The sequence below is a fragment of the Etheostoma cragini genome, chromosome 18 (genome assembly GCF_013103735.1).
Source record: "Etheostoma cragini isolate CJK2018 chromosome 18, CSU_Ecrag_1.0, whole genome shotgun sequence".
NCBI lineage: Eukaryota > Metazoa > Chordata > Actinopteri > Perciformes > Percidae > Etheostoma > Etheostoma cragini.
In genome coordinates, this window is record NC_048424.1 from 7,730,250 (window position 1) to 7,748,501 (window position 18,252).

The 18,252-nt window shown below is 39.8% G+C and overlaps 1 protein-coding gene across 1 annotated transcript; it reads right to left on the reverse strand.

The window, feature by feature from the left end:
- Positions 1-2,614: 2,614 nt before the first annotated feature.
- On the reverse strand, positions 2,615-17,131 carry LOC117961571 (apolipoprotein B-100-like). The gene is made up of 26 exons (XM_034900344.1): positions 17,077-17,131; positions 16,608-16,652; positions 16,257-16,369; positions 15,991-16,136; positions 15,707-15,854; positions 15,137-15,289; positions 14,771-14,895; positions 14,425-14,510; positions 13,889-14,339; positions 13,657-13,771; positions 13,407-13,553; positions 13,087-13,298; positions 12,734-12,959; positions 12,246-12,419; positions 11,943-12,146; positions 11,676-11,843; positions 11,244-11,449; positions 10,928-11,098; positions 10,494-10,624; positions 10,166-10,367; positions 9,846-10,018; positions 9,555-9,730; positions 9,336-9,451; positions 8,850-9,217; positions 4,038-8,725; positions 2,615-3,923 (listed from the first exon to the last, which is right to left on the reverse strand). The coding sequence occupies exons 1-26, from the start codon at positions 17,129-17,131 to the stop codon at positions 2,826-2,828; spliced, it is 9,897 nt and encodes a 3,298-aa protein (XP_034756235.1). The 3' UTR covers positions 2,615-2,825.
- Positions 17,132-18,252: the final 1,121 nt, after the last annotated feature.

Genomic DNA, 18,252 nt, shown 5'->3' on the forward strand with positions numbered 1-18,252 from the left:
TGAAGATCCAAGAGGCTATAGTCTTACATTGTTAGTTACATTGTTGTTTTCAAGACTTGTGTATATATACACAAGCCTTGAAAAGGGCTAACAATGTAACCATAACCTAAGTATTTGGGTTTTCCTGGTGGCTACAATGAATCGATTTGGGAGGACATTAATGGATTATAAATCAATTACAGAAAAGTCACACAAACACATTGTAGCTTGTACAAAGTACAGCCAGCAAAGAAGGGGGGGGGGGGGGCATTTGAACCATACAAAGTAGGTAAAACAGATCCCACCATGTTTCTGAACTCTGAAGTCTATGTCCTGTCTCTCCTGTAGGCTGGCATATTTCAGATGTCTCAACACTTACAAGACCTGTTTGACATTTTGTGTTAAGCTACAGCTTCATTTCCAGGTATGGTGGTAGCATTGCCAAGAGAAGATTGAGCATTTTTTAGATGGTTTAGTGCTTTACTCAGTGAAACACGTTTTCATTGTATTTTTTTTTTTTAGAAAATGTTATCAAAAGAAGAGCAGGCTATGTCAGAGCTTAATGAGCAAGAAACACACACATATGTGATCATGGGATAGTGTGACAATTCAAATGTGATGGAATTGTATATTATTAAAACCACAGTCTTATAATAATTAAACTAGGCAAAAAAGTAAGTGTTCAGTAGATGTTAAAGTTTGTTTACAGCACTACAACTGATTTAGGAACAAAAACATCTTAATGTCTTCCCATAGACCGTTAAACGGTCTATGTGTCTTCCTTTATGACTGCATGAACCTCACATTTATTTGGAGCTTTAAAGTTAGCAACATAAGACAATGTTTTTGAGTTTATTTGTCATACTTGTTTAGAAATTTAGCTCAAGTCTGATCTCACTAGAAATGTTACGTTTCCCTTACAGATGGTGGGAGTTATTGTTCAAATGACAGCTATGGTTATCAATTACAGACAGTGTTGCAACACTGGGAATTCAGGGTAAAACCCTGGTGGATTTACTATGCACTTTATTATCTTTGCTTTAAACATGTAATTTTTCTATGGTTCAGTAAACGATAGTAACCATAGTGAAGATGAATCAGAGTTTAAAAAGAGTATCTTATATAAATCCAGCCAGAGACACAATGATGTAAAAGTCACATTCCTCCGTGGCTTCTGTTGCTGGGCTTTTTTCTGACTTACAGGACAGGAATGCATTGTGCTGGACTGGTTAATTTTCCCACACTGGCCCCCCTCATGTGCCTCATTTCCAAGGATGTTAGGTTATTATTCACTGATCAGACAAAGCAGAGCATGTTTTTCTTTAATTTTCTTGTTGGAGAAGAAAAATGCTGAAAATGTGCCAAACATGTTTGTAAGAGTGTGTCAAATTATGGCCACATTAATGCAATAACATAATTTTGTTTGAATGGAACAATGAAATTTGGAAAAAACAATTCAGAATGTGAGGGAACGAGTGGTACTGTTTAGGAAAAGCCAATAAAAAAAATCAATTTGTGTCACCATCTCTACTTTTCCATTATTTCGCCTCATTTGATCACATTAAAAACAAATGCTTTTGTCCGGTTGCAGCTGGAGTTACTTCCAATATACTTATTGATAATAAAATGAACTTGTCATATTTTGTGAATTACATAATCTATTTTTGCATTTGTGCTTTTTTATGTTTTTGGTAGGATAGATTCCCCATAACGTAAATACATGTTTTATGATCAGTGGCGAAGTACAGTTCATAGGTCGTTATACTTTATGATATTTTATACTAAATGTTGTACTTTTTACCCCACACAATGGATCTAAAAGCTATAGTTGGTAGACACTTGGCTGATTATTATATTGATAACAAAACATATGAGCTTAAAACTCATGCATGGTTATAGAATTAACTACTTAGCTTGTGAAGTAAATCAGAACAGCTCCATCCCAGCAAACTACATTAAATACTGCATCATTTATTTTGCTTTAGATATTTTACACACATTTAGCTCATAATACTTTTACATAAGTAAGATTTTAAAAGCAATTGCAATTCTGTATTGGTGCAGTGTTGTATCACTACTTTTGCCCAAGTGAAGGATCTGAATACCACTGCACACTGTATGATTATTACACATCATAACCATCATTGGATCAAATAATTAATGTATTTCAAAGGGTGAGTGCATCTTAGGGTTTAGTTTTTTAAATTATTGTTAACTGTCAAACTGCCAAACTGACTCACCTATTCTGTTTGCTTTATGATAAGAGACTTTTTTTTTGTCTTAGAAGCTATTTGTGTCTGCTAAATTTAGACCCCTAGGCTAAAAATGGGCATTTAACAGCAGTGTATAATGAGCTTATGGTGTATGTGTTTAGTGTATGTTGTTTTTTAAAATATTGAATAACTATATATTTTTGAGTTTGAGGGAAACAACTTTGACTCAAACTGAAGTGCTACATGTCAGGAAAATACCAACATTTTTATTGGGAGAAATAATCAATGTTAAGAAAAATGTACCAGTATGTTAAAACCAAATCATACTACCTTTGCTTACATTCCTACTTGTTTAAGCCTGCCTAGGTGTTAGCATGTTTAGACATTTATGTCAAATTATGTACAATAAATGCACAAAGAAGTACAGTATGCAGTACAAACTGTCTTTATTGAAGGCCACATTTTATTTTAAATAGTACAAGACACAATGGTAGCACGGTAGGGCCTTAACAACTGGGAGTCTACTGTAAAATAACAAACAAAATTAATAATTTGAACAAAAGAGTAGAGAGACAAGCATCATGGTTACAGATACAGTCAATTCAAACATTTTAGTATATCAGCAAATGTCAGTCAGTTGAATTTGGCGGCAAATGGTAAAGGAATGTCAATCTCCATCTGTCGGTCACCTACTCTCACAAATGGTTCAACATTTTTGCTTTTCTCCTTAAGTGTCTTAATGATATTGTTGTGGAAAGCATTAATACGTTTTACCAATAAATCAATCCAAGACTGGATGTCAGTTTTAAGCTGTTCAAAAGACACGTCAGCCAAAATAATCTTGAGTTTAGCTCTCACAGCGTTTAGGTATTCTACAACAATTTTCTGGACCTCTTCAACCTGCTTGGTAACATCAGCTAGGACACGAGAGTTGATGGCATCATTGCATACATCACTCACAAAAGTAGAGAGCTTCATTACATTCTGAGATTTAAGGGTTTGGAAAAACTTCTCACTTTGTCCAGCCGTAAACTGCAAAAATGCAGAGAATTTGTTAAGGATATCTTCGAGCTGGATTTCCCCCAGTTTTCTAATAGTGGCAATCAATTGGTCCTGAATTTTCATCAAAGCTACTAACAAGTCATCAAGAATTTCTCTTCCTTTGACAACATGGTTAGAGCCAGGAAGGGTGAATTCAATGGCTTGGAAATAGTCAAGGACTGCTCTAAACATGGAGGCAAAGTACTCTGGAACCTTTTGAACAGCCTCCTCAGATACATCCGCAACAAAAGCACTAAACTTCTGGTAGACCTCAAGTCCAGACAGCCTCTGTTCATACCCAGGAATCTGGAACTTGGTTTCTTTCAGGAATTTAAGGACAACTTCAACTCTCTTTTGGTACACTCTGAGGATAAAAATCGTATTCTCTGGGACAGTTGTCTCAATAGTATGAATTACTGCTACAATGTTGTCAAAACCCCACCTGAACACCATTTTACCCTGCTCCATTGCCTGCTTGAAAGAGAGACTTCTAGCAAATCTGTTGATTTTGTGAAATGTCCAGACAGCAGGATCAGACACCATTTCCATGACAGTGGGTACCTGTTTCTTCAGGCCAAGCATCATCTCATATGGCATCTCCATGTTCCAGGTTGTCTGAAGGTTCAGCTTGTTAGAGTTTATCACAGACATCTTCAGACCCAAGATATCGATGTCGGTTGTTGGCTCAGACTGTGGTGAAAATTAAAAATGAAACGAATGTTATTAAAATATTAATATACTATTTATTGAAATCACATTCAAAGGTTATTAGTAGGCGAAAAAAGCGTGCAAAAGTTATCTTACCGGGTAGCGACCATAGAGTCTGGCTTTCACTTGTGCTGGGCGGTTAGTCTGCATTTGAAGTGCAATGAGTCCTGCAGATGGATTGGACACAGAGAAGACAAGGCCTTCCTCTGGATTTCCAGTAATCTCCTGATAGATTTCCAAATTCAGGACAGGTAGACTGACCTTTGCTGAATTGGTGATGGTGGTGTCCACATTTTCATAGCTTAAGGTGATGGTGCTGTCATGGTTTCCATCAAACATGGAATGTTTTACAGACAGGACAGAAGCTATTTTAAATCCGCCAACTGTGTTCACATTGGATTTGCCCTCAATCTTTCCGTTCAGAACCTCAAATTCAGAGGTTGAGGAAGCATCAAGTGTGAGGAGAATGCTGTCCTGGTTAAGGATGCTGGCATCAGTTTTGAGCGTGACCATTGCGGTTTGCATGGAGAACTCATAGGTCACATCCCCCAGTACTGGGATCCTGATTCTCTGAATTTTGGGCAGGGAGATTTTTGGAAGGGTCAGCTCACTGAGGGCAGATGGAACATGAAGAGCAGGCATTGTGATGAAACTAATGTCGGGCAGGGGAATGGTGAATGTGGACATCTCAACATTTATCATTGGAACTTTGTAGGCAGGGACTTTAATTGTTTTGGGCAACTCAATGCTATACTTTTCATACTCTGCCTTTGCTTGTTCATAAGATGTAGCCAGAATGGCAGCAGTCTTATCCTTGCCGATGAGCACTTTCTTGTGCAGAGTCTTGACATTGTTGTTAATGTAATTGATCACTGGATCCACATTGATGTTAATGGTGATCATCTCAGGGCTCTTCATGTACTTCAGCTTGGCGTTCATGTCAAATGTTTGCTGAGTTGTTGTCAGGAGGTAGCTCAGGCCAGTGTCTTCCCACAGAGAGTAGTCTTCCACTCCTCTCCACACACACACAAATGGCACAGTTATTTCATGAATGCTGATAGGCTCCTTGAGCACATCCAGATTTGCCACACCGTTGATCTGGGAAAATATGTTAATTTCTCTGTCACCATTATCCACGGTGAAGTAATGGGTGTATTTGTGCTGGTTGAATCTAGCCCGACCTGTCCAGCTAGCCTGCTGCACTTCAGAGTTCAGGGTCAAAAAGATGTCATTCTGGAAATCCATCTTTCCAGAAAGCTTAAATGGAAGGGTAATCTTGACATTCCCCTTGTTCTTGGTGTCAAACATAAGCTCAGTAGGTGTGACCAAAGCAAGTGCAGAGTTTGAGAGAGTTCCCTCAACTTGTCCAGCTAGCTCTGCACTATGAGAAGCAGTTAAATCAATTTTCATGTCACCAGCATTAGCCTGGAACTTGACATTTGCAATGCTGCCCTTCATGAAAGGTGTTTCTGTCTCAAACTTGGCATTAATAATCATGTGGCGGAAAATGCAGATTTCTGCATCAACAGTTTGATTCAGTTTGAGGTTGTTGCTGCCTGTTGCTCCAGTGAAAGTTACCTTGGCTGTGTGGAGATCCATGACCAGCTCCATGTCACTCTTGTGGGTTACCTCATCTGAGAGGTCCTGCACTGCATATTTGTTATTGGCCAGATTGTTAATTGTAAAACGAGCAGTACCAGCCTCAATCAGAAGGATATTCTTTTGATTCATTGATGCTTCAGTGAAGATGTTGAGGAATGGCATGTTAAGGTCATGTTTGTAGCCAGTCTCCACAGTGGCAGAAATTCCATTTTCAAGGGCAAATAATGCATTGTTGACAAGCTCGGCAACATAGAGCTCTGTGTTGGCATTTGCAGTAGTTTCAGAGGAAGCTTGAGCGGACAGCCCATATAGAGTCATTGTTCCCTTGTGGTCAAGTGTGAAACATGACTGGTCAACTTTAACATTCTCAGAGATGGACAGCTGACTCATTTTGGGTGCAGCAAATTGGGCACTGGCATCCACATTGAGGTTAAGGCATTTCAAAGTAGATGTAGTCTGTGAGTTAAGGTGGATTTTGAACTCTGGTGTGACTGATGTAGTGGTGGTGTTTTCAAGGTCAGCAGTGGTCCTGAGTTTCAAATGAGGGGAGGTAACTCTGAACTCTCCGTAGAGTTTCCCAAAACAGGGAATCATGGTTACATCTGCCACTTTATTTTTCAACTCCATAGTGAATGTGTCATAATCAATTTTTGTGAGTTTTTGGACCATCCTGATAAAATAGTCACTCATGTCATCAATCAGCTGTTTAAAGTTAAAGGAATACAGTTCATTCACAAGCTCCTGAACAGGTGCCATAACTCTTTTGAGCAAAGGCTGGATGTCAACTGACTTGACAGCAGCAATTGCAGACTGCATCTTTTCTCTCACCTGATACTGCTTCATAATTTTAACAACCTCATCCATGATGGCTCCAATCATCTTCTCAACCTCATAGCTGGAGAGGATCTCTTCTACTTCGGCGTAAATTACATCAAAGTTGTTAGCAATGTTATGCTTCCTGATCCAAGCCATAATAGCATCCTTCATTGATTTCAGCACATTCATGACTTTGTCAGTTGGAAACTTGGCTGTCAAGTTGGTTATGGCATTTTCTATTGAGTTAAGAAACTTTCTCAAGTCTTGGACAAAGAGTGTGAAGTCAAAGTTGTCAATGACCTCCTTCAGTTCGGACACTTTGTTCTGAATCTTGGCACTGATCTCATACTTAGTGTTTAAGTCTCTCAGCATCTCAATGCTGTGGTCCATCATTCTCAACACTTTGATCTTTGCGTTTTCAATAACTGCAGGCAGATGCTCAATGAATGGGATCTGGATGAAGTGGCTATCACTGTTCTTGTCATATTTCACAAATCCAGAGATGGCGTAATCTTGATTGGCATCACTGAAGAGGGCAGTTGAAACAGCACCTGACATCTCAATACCCATTCTCTCTGCATTGTTAAAGGCACTCATTTCTTGATCAAATGTGTGCTTGTTGACTGTGGATGCCATCTTCAGTGTGACACTTTGCTCTTGGAGGCTCAGCATGCTGTTGAACTTGTTGTCCATATTAGTGATGACAGTAGTTTTCAGTTGATGGGTGGTTGAGGCTCTGTACTCAAAAGACTGTGTGAACAGAAGGGGTTCTGCCTTCAGGAGGAATTTGCTGTATAGTTCACCACTGTGCTCACCATACAGATATACTGCACCATTGGAGTTGAAAATGGCATCAATGTTCATAGTGAAGGGTGCAGCAACAGTTTTGACTGTACTGTCCATACGAAGAACTGGTGAATTGAAGTTAGCCACATTGTTGAACTTCATGGTCAGACCAGCAACCTCCATATCAGTGGTATGTGTCATTTGAGATCCCAGGAGTTTACCATTGGTATTGCACTTTGCAGAGAGGATCATGTCAACAAACTTGACTTCATACGTGTGTTTTAGCTCTTCTTCTGAGAAGACTCCCATCATTGCTCCAGTCAGCTCCATATTGTAGGGCTCTGCCTTGAAGTGGGCATCATTCACAAAGTTAATCTCCATGATCTTCAGGTCATTTTTCACAATTACCGAGGCAATGAAACGCTCCATGTTAACTGTGATGTCATGCATGTAGGAGTTCCTTTTGTCAAGGAAATTGTCAGTCTTGGAGTTAAGGGTGAAAGACCTCAACGTAAGAGACAGTGAGTGGGTATTTTCAGTTCTCATCTCCTTGAGGGATCCAACTATGTTGTTGGAGAGGATCAAGCCATCTTCATTCAGTCTGATGTTCACTCTGTTTCTGGTGTTGATGTCAAAGAGGTTGCCCTTAAGGATGCCATTGAGATACACTTCTGTGCTTGCAATCTTCCCATCAACATTGAGCTCAGCCTTGTTCTCTTTAACGCCTGCCTTAGTGGTGAGAGACATGGTCGCACCAGAGTTGTCAACTCCACCGTGGAAAACATTCTCGAAGGTCATTGGGCTGTGCTGTGCAGTTGTTGTACAGCTAGTATTCAGGCCATTCATGGTCAGGGCTAAGGTTGCCTTGTGAGAGGCAAGGCTTGAGAAGACTTTCAAGGAGGCGTCAGCATTTATCTCCAAGCCCGAGGGGTTCAATGACCCAGTGAGCAAAGAGTAAGCACGGTTTACTGTGTCATCAGCTTGATTCTCTATCCTGAGGCTGGCCTTTCCTTCAGAGGCAGAAAACTCCATCTGGCTACGAATTATTCTTTCATTTGCCCTGGTCACAGAGTCAGCTTGGATATTAAGCTTGACATCTTTGTAGCTTAAGCTCATTTTGGTGGTATGCTTGATGGGGTCAGTGTTGATGTTTGTGTTTGACTCAATCGAAAGTTCCTCCTTTGCATATGATGCCTTGATCTTGTTTGAAACCTTAAGGATTTCAGAGTTAACCCTTAATGTACTCTCCAGTTTAGCTTCTTTCTTTGCTGGCTCAACAGAGAAGGTGTGTAGATAAGTAGTGCTAGCAGTCATGGGTCCAACAGACACACTTCCGTCTGTGTTGATATCTCCAGAGAGCCTGTTTGAATCTAGGGTGACCTGGGTGGTAATTTTCAGAGAAGTCTCCAGACCCACAGGGGCTCTGGCATGGATGTTATAACTTCCTGTTGACATTACTTTGTCTGTGACAGCAATGGTTTCCAGCACATTAAAACCTGTGTTAAAGAGCATGTGGTCCAGGGAACCATCAATGGTCAGTTTCATAGTCTTCTCTGGTGTGTCAGTGATTTTTGTAGCTCCTTTAAAGCAGACAAAACAGTAAAATATTAATCAGTATCAACTTTTATGTAGTTTCTTTGGAGATAGATAACAAATGTACAGTATATTTCTTCTAATTAAAAACAAGAAGAACAATTAAATTACCCTCAGTTGAAAAGGAGAGAAGTTTAATTGTGCTGTCAGCCATGACGTTGAACTTAGCCAAGTAGCTAGGAGACTCTGCAGTGTTGTTACCAGCGGACACGGTTGCCTCCCAGTTATAATAGTTGCTGTTCACCTTGGCAGATGCTTCAACCATTCCAATCAGAGGCAGAGTGAGATCATATTCAGAAGGGATGATGAAATCAATTTGGATCTTCTTTGAGGCAAACTCCATGCCCAGCTGAGGCATTGAGATGTGTGGGGTGTTGAATGAAGATATCCTTAGCTCCTTAGATGACTTGCCTCCAAGAGGAACAGGGACAGTTATGGTCAAACGGTCCTTATTGAACTGGTACCTAAATGTGCTATCACTGGTGAAAGGATAAAAGCAGAAAATGTATTATTATGTAATTTAGAGCAGACCTCCAACTGGTCACTACATGTTGTGAAACATAATTATTATTATTTTTAGATATGGGGTAAACTTACAAGTTCATGAATAGGTTTTCAGGCATGGAGGGCATTTCAACACTTGCAATTCCCCTCCTCATAGTCTCAACATAGGGAATATCAGCTGAGATCTTGTCCATCCAGATATCACTGGCCTGATGAAGAAATCACCACATTTGTCACGCTTTAGTCCAGACAGAGGAACTCCAACTAAGTCAAGGTCTGCTAAAATAGTTGTAACGATTATATGATCTTAACCTCAACTGCCTTGTTGAAGATATGACGCAGTTTCATGTCGGTGTTGACAACCTGCTGGTCCACGATATCCTCCGCAAACTGCTTGAGCCAGGCCTTCAGGGCTTCAGTGTAAGGCACCAGGATCTTTGTATCAGCATTCATGTTGGACATCAGATGAACCTCAGCCTGGTCTTCACCTTAGATACAAAGCATTTTGCATTTTACTTTTACATTTGAGGCAGTGTTTAAGACAAATGCTTGAAATCATCACTCTTTGAAGTCCATTAGCAGTGTATTCTTAAACACACATACCATATTTGAATGTAATTGCCTGAATGGAGGAGGTCTCCGGGAGCTTGACATCACTTTTAATCTCCAAGGTGAGTCCATCAGCATTGTTCATTGTAGCAGTGATGGCTGCATCAGTCTTGAGTGAGGGGACCAACAGCTGAACCTGCAGCAAGCCATTAGTCATGGCCTGGAGCCTGTGATAAAAAAAACAAAACATGATCAAGTCAATGTCTGTATATAATTTTTTATTGCTGTTGTGTATATGTGGATATGGGGCATGTTACAGTAAATACGTAGCTCTAAGTCAGATATATTATTTAATGTTTTTGTTGTTGACTCACTTGGCATTGCCAATCAGAGAGAGCTGGGGCACGTTCTTGTTGGAGATCTCAATGGTAATGGATTTGCCTTTGGCACTGCTGTCGGTCAAACCAACCTTAATGCCGGCCTCAACATCAAAGTCAGGTACCTGGATTTGTGTGGTAAAGACATTCTTGTTCCTGTTGTACTTCATGGTGGCTGTAGCCTCGGTAGGCTGAGCACCTAAAGTTAGAGAAAGTATAACTTGCTTACTCATGTAAGTAACTCTGTATATGAAAAAGGTGGTTGTGGCACAGAAAGACTTCAGTTATTACAAATGTTTTTTTTCTCCAAATAAGACGTTCATACCCTCAGCTCTCAGGGCCAACTGCAAAGAATCAATCTTCTGGCGGCCATCCTTTCCTTCGCTGAGAAGTTTGTAGGCAATGGTGGCTGTGTACTCAGAGACCTCTTTAGAAGGCATAAGATCCAAGTTGAACCTAGGGGGAAAAGAGCAAAGTTGAACTCTCTCAAATCTTCCATGATATTGTAAAAACAGAAGAACAATGATTTTTTAAGTATTTGTGTTTCACACTTTGACTAATTCTACTAAACAGTGTTTAGGTCCTTACTGAATAGCATACCAGTACATGTACACAACGGAAATATGTCACATTACAGTGCAGAGACACCATAAAATTACCATTTCCTTGTGAGCAAAAGAAGGCTAATCCTTCAGTATGTTGCACTCAGTGATATTAAAATGAAAAAATTAATTACAGATTCTTCAAAGAAAAACTTACTTAGACTCTCCATTCAGGGGGAAGTAAGGAACAGCAGTCTTATCACCAGTGCTTGCACGAAGTGTTTTGGTGCAGTATCTGACTCCAGAGAAGAGCGTTCTGCAGTCTGTGTCACCTTCTGTGTGTGGGATCACAGCAGCCTGACCAGCACCCACAATCAGCACTTTATTGCTATTTCAAAGAAAAAATAGCAACATCAGTTTCCATCTTCTAATAACTTCGTTAAACATGCTGTAATAAAGATTGCCATCTACTACTAAAGCACACTAAAATATACATCATTTATCAAAAATAATTTATGAATGATATTTTTTACCTGATGCTCAAGAGCTTTGTGGTGCCCTGTGGGGTGGGAATGGACAGCTTGACCTGGTTCTGTTCCATGGTGATCTTGGCATTGAGCGTGCTCTCATGATACAGGTTGGTGTGCATCTCAACAGCGGACACAACAAATTCAGGGACATGGACTCCCATCTGAGTCACAAACTCAACTCCAATAGAGGGTGCGAACAGCAGCTCATTCTGTGCACAAAAAGAGAAAAAAAGACACTTCTACTATAGTACAACTACAATGACAGTCTATTATACTATTTACATTGAATTATTATCTTCATAGATTTTAAAACAACTTGGCAGGACATTTGGGGAAGTACATCAATGAAATAGCAACAGCATAATAATAAAACTATGATTTACATTTCTGACAGAGCATTGAGGGTAGGTTGAGGACAAAGGATGGAAAATCTACCATGTTTGGAGTTATGCGAAGACCTCCCTTTGCTCCAGGAGTGAAGGTGCCAGACAGAGCAAATGTCAGAGGCAAGCCAGATGCTGTTGGCATGATGAATTTGTTGTCCATGAAGATGTAATGGGCAAAGATTTCATTGTCAGTCCTGGACATCAGTTTAGCCACAACCTGATAAGAAAAAATCAATGGTCACGTTTGAATTCTCACTCCCTATAGTACAAAAAAAAGGCGTTATACTAAATAGATAACAGGAGTTCAGAAGAGTACCTGGGTTGGAAAAGTCCTCATGAAAAACTCTGCATACAACTTTGCGTTATCAACAAGGGACTTCAGTTCGTTTCCCTTGATGTAGCCAAGCTCAGCTCCCATGATCTTCAGGTAGGCCGTGGCCTCCGGGGAATCTTGACTCTGCAGATCCTTTACCAGCTTGTTGAAGTTGCGAACAATTTCTCGTACAAGATTTTCGGGAACCTTAGGAAAAAGTTGTATTAGCTTTGGTGGTATTGGTGGAAATTATTAAAATAACTTATACTTAGTATTTTAAAGGAATTAATAACGCACAAGATATACCTTTTGTCCTTCTGTGTCTAGGGGAGAAATCAATTTCTCCAGTTCTTCTTTCATCTTTGGTGATATTTTGTCCAATGTCCAGTATAGAGTCTTGCACAAAGTGTCAGGGAAGAACCCGGTTTTTCCAAATAAAGCATCAATGGTTGGCTCAAAGCCCCTTCCTTCCATGCCAATCTATCAGAAAAAAATTAAATGAATTAGATTGAAAAACAGTGTGGGTTTAGTGTGTACAAGCATAAATTTGAGCAAGTATCTTACAAATGCTATTAAGTCTATATTTTAAGGGCAGACCGGTACGACTGGCCAAATTGACCAAAAAAGTCCAACATAGCAAACAATATTAAGAAGAAGACATATCAGAGACATACAAGAGACACATGAATGGTGTTTACTGCTGCTAGTGTTTACAGTGAGTGTAAAACTAGAATTTGAAACAGCAACAAATTACTGAATGTAGAATGTATAATTAAGTATGCATGTTTTAATACCTCCCAAAGATCCATGTTAAAACCAAAAGCTTTTAGGGTAGTTTCCAGCATCATTTCCCTGGGCAACTGGCTACTGGGATCAAAGACAATGTTGCCCTGAATGGCACCCTGCATGCTCTCATGTGCCATGCCAAGCTTGTAGTTGCGGGACTTCTCTGTGTAGTCGCTATGTGTGGCAACACTGACGTCAGAGTCTTGCAGGGCAGCAGTTATCCTCTGACCGAGCCTGGGGTAATGATAAAGTGTAAAAACAAATCAGCTGAATATAAAAAGGCGGGTGGTTAAATCCGCACAGTTTTTCCATGACATAAAGCATAAGTTGTGTTGACAGATGAAAGGCGCTCCAATCTTACTTCTGGGTCTCTGAATCAGTGGAGGAAAGGATATTGTAGACGTGGGAGGTCACAAAGGCCTTGATCTGCACGTTCTGCTCCTGCTTAAGCAGCTTTTTCACCATCTCAATGTCACTGTCCAGGGGATTTCTCATCAGAATCAGGTAAGCGGCCAGGCGCTTCTGCACAGCACCCTTGGGGTATTGGCAGACTCTCTGGAGGTTAGCTCGAACCTGGATGGAATAACAACCGTAACATAATATTTGTCATTGTGGAATCTTCAAAACATAAAACATGGGAATCTAGGATAAAGTTAATTTGTGGAGGGGGATGTTGGTTACCTCATCTGTCGCAGACATGCGTCTGAAAGCCTGGATGGCAGCCAGCTGCACAGACAGTGTGGTTGCAGGCTGTCTCATGCACTTCACGAGGGTGGTCTTTATTGCAGCGTCAGCAGCCTCCATTGCATCTCCCATGTTACCAACAACCTGGATGACATAGTATTAAGAGTTGGAAAAAAATATCAATGTGGAAGTTGCCATAAAAAGTAATACGTTTATAAGGTGTCTATCTTCACGGCTGGTTACCTACCCTCAACGTCAGGAAGGTCAGATCTTTCTCCCCAGCACAGTCTGCACCCAGGATGGAAGTCATGTACTCAGAGACAGCAGTGATCTCGGGGGTGACGCCCTCAGCCTGATACAGTCTAATGACAAAGTGAGGCATTAATAATGAATATACAACAAAAACAACCACTCCCTCCTACAGTATTGTGGAAAATTTTCTTTAGATTAAAAAAAAGATGATATGTAGGTTTACTTACTTCCTGACTGCATTGCTCAGGGCATACATGATGGGTTTGCTCTGCTTGTACTGAGCCATTGCCAGCATATCCTTTACCATGAGGCGGGAGGGGTTGGGCAGCAGTCCCAGGGCGTAGACAGCAGCATCTACCTCCAGAGCAGCATCGTCAAAGTTCCTGAGAATCTTCAGCATTGCGCTGGTGCACTCTGGGGTGCCGCACTGAGCCAGGGCTTGCCATGTCAGAGATTGGGACATGTCCATCATCTCAACAGTAGCAGATACCAGGACATCAACCTTCAGGCCACGCAGCTCAGACACAAGTTTGTGAAAGAGGCTGGCACGCTCCTCGCCCTGAGTGGTCTGTGACAGGGTGTTCAGCTGCTGCATGGTGGCAAGGGCAGCATCCTTGGTCTGCACAGGGGACTTTTCATCAGCAACATCCATGGCCAAGGACTTGAGGTTGTTCTCATCTGAAAAAATATAAATCACAAACAGTGAGAAAATGCAGCAAATTTGGCACATTTAACACACAAATTTAAAAACTGAAACACTCACTGTGGTCAAAGATTCTGTCATTGATCTTGGCGGTCTCTCTCAAAGTCACAGTCTGCTTCACCAGAGTAGAAATTCCATATTCGTTCCTGTTTGCAGAAGAGATGAGACAATTTTAAATATTAAATGTAAAAGGGAATAGTTACATCTCTAAAAAGTAGTATTTTTCTAAGGCATATACGTATATGTCAAAAAATTCCCTAAATTGGGCACAAATAATGAAAAAAAATCTACAAATCTACAAATCACATTTTTTGATCTTGAGAATTGGAAAATATGGCACATTGTATGCCAAAAAAGGATCACTCTTCTGTTTTTTTATTAGATTCTTCATTGTTTTAAAACTTACTGGTGGGAGAGGGGCAGGAAGATGTGTTTCTCTGTGCAGGTTCCACTAGTCATGTGCTTCTTCTGGTTGTCAAACTTGTAGTTGCAGGTCTGGGTGCTGCTGATCATCTTGGACAGAGGGTAGTTCTAATGGGAAAAAAACACAACATCAATGTTTTGTTGAGCAGAAAGGGATTTGATATTTTAATTTTTAGTTTCACATGGGTGTTTTTTCTGTTAGGTTTTTGTTTTCTCTTTCCAAAGGGATATCCATCAGTGGATTTATACTGGGGAAATATAGCTTATTTTTAAGTGATAGTATAGTATTCTTAACTATTGACTTTAGTTTATCATGGTGACAGTGCAAGGTAGTTGCTTAATCTCTTACCATTCCAGTGATGAGTGCCAAAGGACTAGTGACCTGCCTGCGGGCAAAGAAAAAGTCACATTTGGAAAGATCCATGCTGACAGTCACATCGGTGGCGATGTCCTCTCTGGCGTTGACGCTGAAGTCAGTGGGGCACACTCCATGCACGGTGGACTGAAAATGATGAGAGGCATCATCAATACCAAGGATGTTGGAAACAATCGAAAAAAAGTTGCTAAACATGGTGAATGTGCTTTTTGTCCTTCAGCAACCTCAATAAATCTCATTATCAATTCTTCTGAATAACCCCTCATTTTGATAGCTGGTGATGCCATTAGCGAGATAAACTTATCTAGGACTTTGACCCGCAGTTGAAGAATGTCATTTTGCAAAAACATGTTACAGGAGTGTGTTTATCACCTGTGACTGGTACAGCTTATCTACTCATTGTGCAATTTTTTTTTTTTTATCTTTCCATGATTGTACACCATGATCAGAATCAAGATCTACGTGGTGACTCTGGCCTAAATTGATGTGCATCAAATATTGACAAAACTAATAAAAAGACCACAAAACAGTGAGGGGAGCTACCATTTTGTTGTTCTTCTCCTCTTCCATTACTGGCACGATGAGAGCAGAGACGATTCCCCTCTTGATGTTCAGGATATTGACAGGCTCATCGTCCTCGGGGTAGAGTCTTACATCAGTCTGTCCTTCGACTGTGATCTTCAAGGGGTTCCTGTTGACGTACAGATCATTATTTACAACACATCCTTCCTTTTCCTCAATTTTAGCCACTTTTCTACTCGTTCAGTACTCAAAAAGGACTGAATGATAAAGCTAACGTTAAATCTTTGCTATATTACACAACTCACTTGGCCATGGCAGCTTTAAAAGCCTGAGCTTGGTCAGCAGGACGATACACTGGGTTTCCTTCTGTGTCCACACCAGAGATCTCGCTAAGAGAGCACTCTGTTGCGCGGATGATGAAGCTACAGGTCTGGGGCACTTCAACCTCAACCTGTGCATAAGGGTAAACAGTTTTTTTTTTTTTTTTTTTAGTTTTACTGTTTGTTTTCTATTTTATTCAGGGTTACACGCATGTTGTGCTTGGAGAAATAATCCAGGTTGTGTAACATACTTTGCAAGAGACTTTGGGTCCACTCTTCTTGTCGGTTGCTCCAGTCACGCCGTTAAATGTCTCAGCTTCATAGTCATACACAAACCGACGGAAGTTCTTGAATCTTTTGGCCACTGAAAAACATTTATAGTATAATTTAGAGCTCTGTAATGTTAATGTTTAATACAACAACTTTACAACTAATATAAGACATTTTCAGACTTTATATATCTTTACATGCCCAAATACTAAGAAAACATGATCAATAATTAACAGGTGGGCTCATTAGCAAGCATTCGAAGGTGTTATCAAGTTTAAACACATCTCATAATAATATAAGAAAACAATGTTAAGATTGATAAAGCAACTTACATAAGCAAACTGGGGATTGTTCTTCAGCACTTCCCACATCTTGCTCTGTAAAGGATAAAAAACTGTTTGCTTGACATTTTGAAAAAGCCACAAGCTGCTCTAACACTTAATTAAAAAACCTTATTAAATAAATATCAGTATTTATAAGTATAATAAACCATCAGTACCATTTTTTTAGCTCATTTAAAAAGGTTTTAAATAGCATCACAGCTAACACAAACTAACTCAAGTACCAAACAAGCAACAGTCAAATATTGCCACATACATAAACAGCGAAATCTCAAAAGGAAATCATCAGGTTTGTTTTTAAATACAAATCAACAAATATCCACTATCCCTTTTCTCTCAAATTTAGGAAGATGTATTTATTTATGAGGACAATGCATATTAATAATTTTAGTCAATCATAAAATTGTGTAACTTTATACTTAAATTTTACTAGCTTCAAAATAAAAAAGACAATACTTACGGGCTAGTGTGTATGTGCCCAGCAGCAGCAAAAGGCAGAGCTTGGTTCCCCCCATGATGGGATGAGTAAAGCTCCTGAATGCCTTGAGGTGAGAAGAGTTCTTCTCTTTCTGTGAAGCCCAGTTCTTATACTCTCGGCCCTTGGCTTTTATAGTTCTCTCTGTATAGCATATGGTTTGTGATCACCAGGACTTGCAAATGTGTTGCCCTGGTTCCAAAGTCTAAGCAGTCCTTGTGGCAGGCCAAAGGTCAAAATGCTTCACAAACTAAGACTTGTCTGTCAGCACTGGGTGGGGATGTTGTACGTGATTACAGCATGTTACATTACCTCTTCAGCTTTTGTTTTATTGTTTAGGTTTTGTTTTTTCTCGGGACATGTTCCTAAGGTTCTTTTAATAGAAAAATAAAAATATTAACGTCTATCATTTAGCTCTATCTCCAAAAACATTTGTAATCAGTTTGATGTCATATAATAGCCCATATATCTTGTATCACCATACTTTGATTGCTTGTTTGTAGTGCTCAAAGGGCAGTACACAAAAAAACTAATTTGGCTGTGTCAGCAAAGTAAGGGGATTACTTTTTTAATAGGGAACTACTCCATTTTCAAAATTCATATATGTTATTTTATATGGTCTACCACAGTCCAACAGTATTAGTGAGTTTTTTGTTAGTACTAACATTTATGATTTCATCAAGTAAAAAAGTGTTGCTCCATGGACAATAAATTGAGAAATATGTAATATATGACACTGAGAGCAGTTGGGGGAAGGTTGGGAGTACATGGGAACAGTTTTGGTTTCTGAACTGAGAACACTACAAGAGAATAAAGCTCATATGGGTTTATAAAAAAACATTTTGTCTACAAAATCAGTCTCTTATTTATCAACTACAGAGCAGCTTTCCTAGGCCTCCATGGCTCCATGGATTCTTTATTGATTTTTAGCACAAAGGCCAACTATAGAGTTCTTTCTGAAAATTTACAAAGAAGGCCTTTTATAGAAAGTAAGCCTTTGCCCCATGACTGCCCAACGTTATGAATCATGTTCACGCAGAATAGAAACCTTGAGTCACTGCATCTGTGTCTGCTTTTCTTACAGCACTTGGAGAGTTTTTATTACCTTTGTATTAGAGTGTGTCTTAAAGCTGTAGGACGTTATAATGTTATGTGAGATGG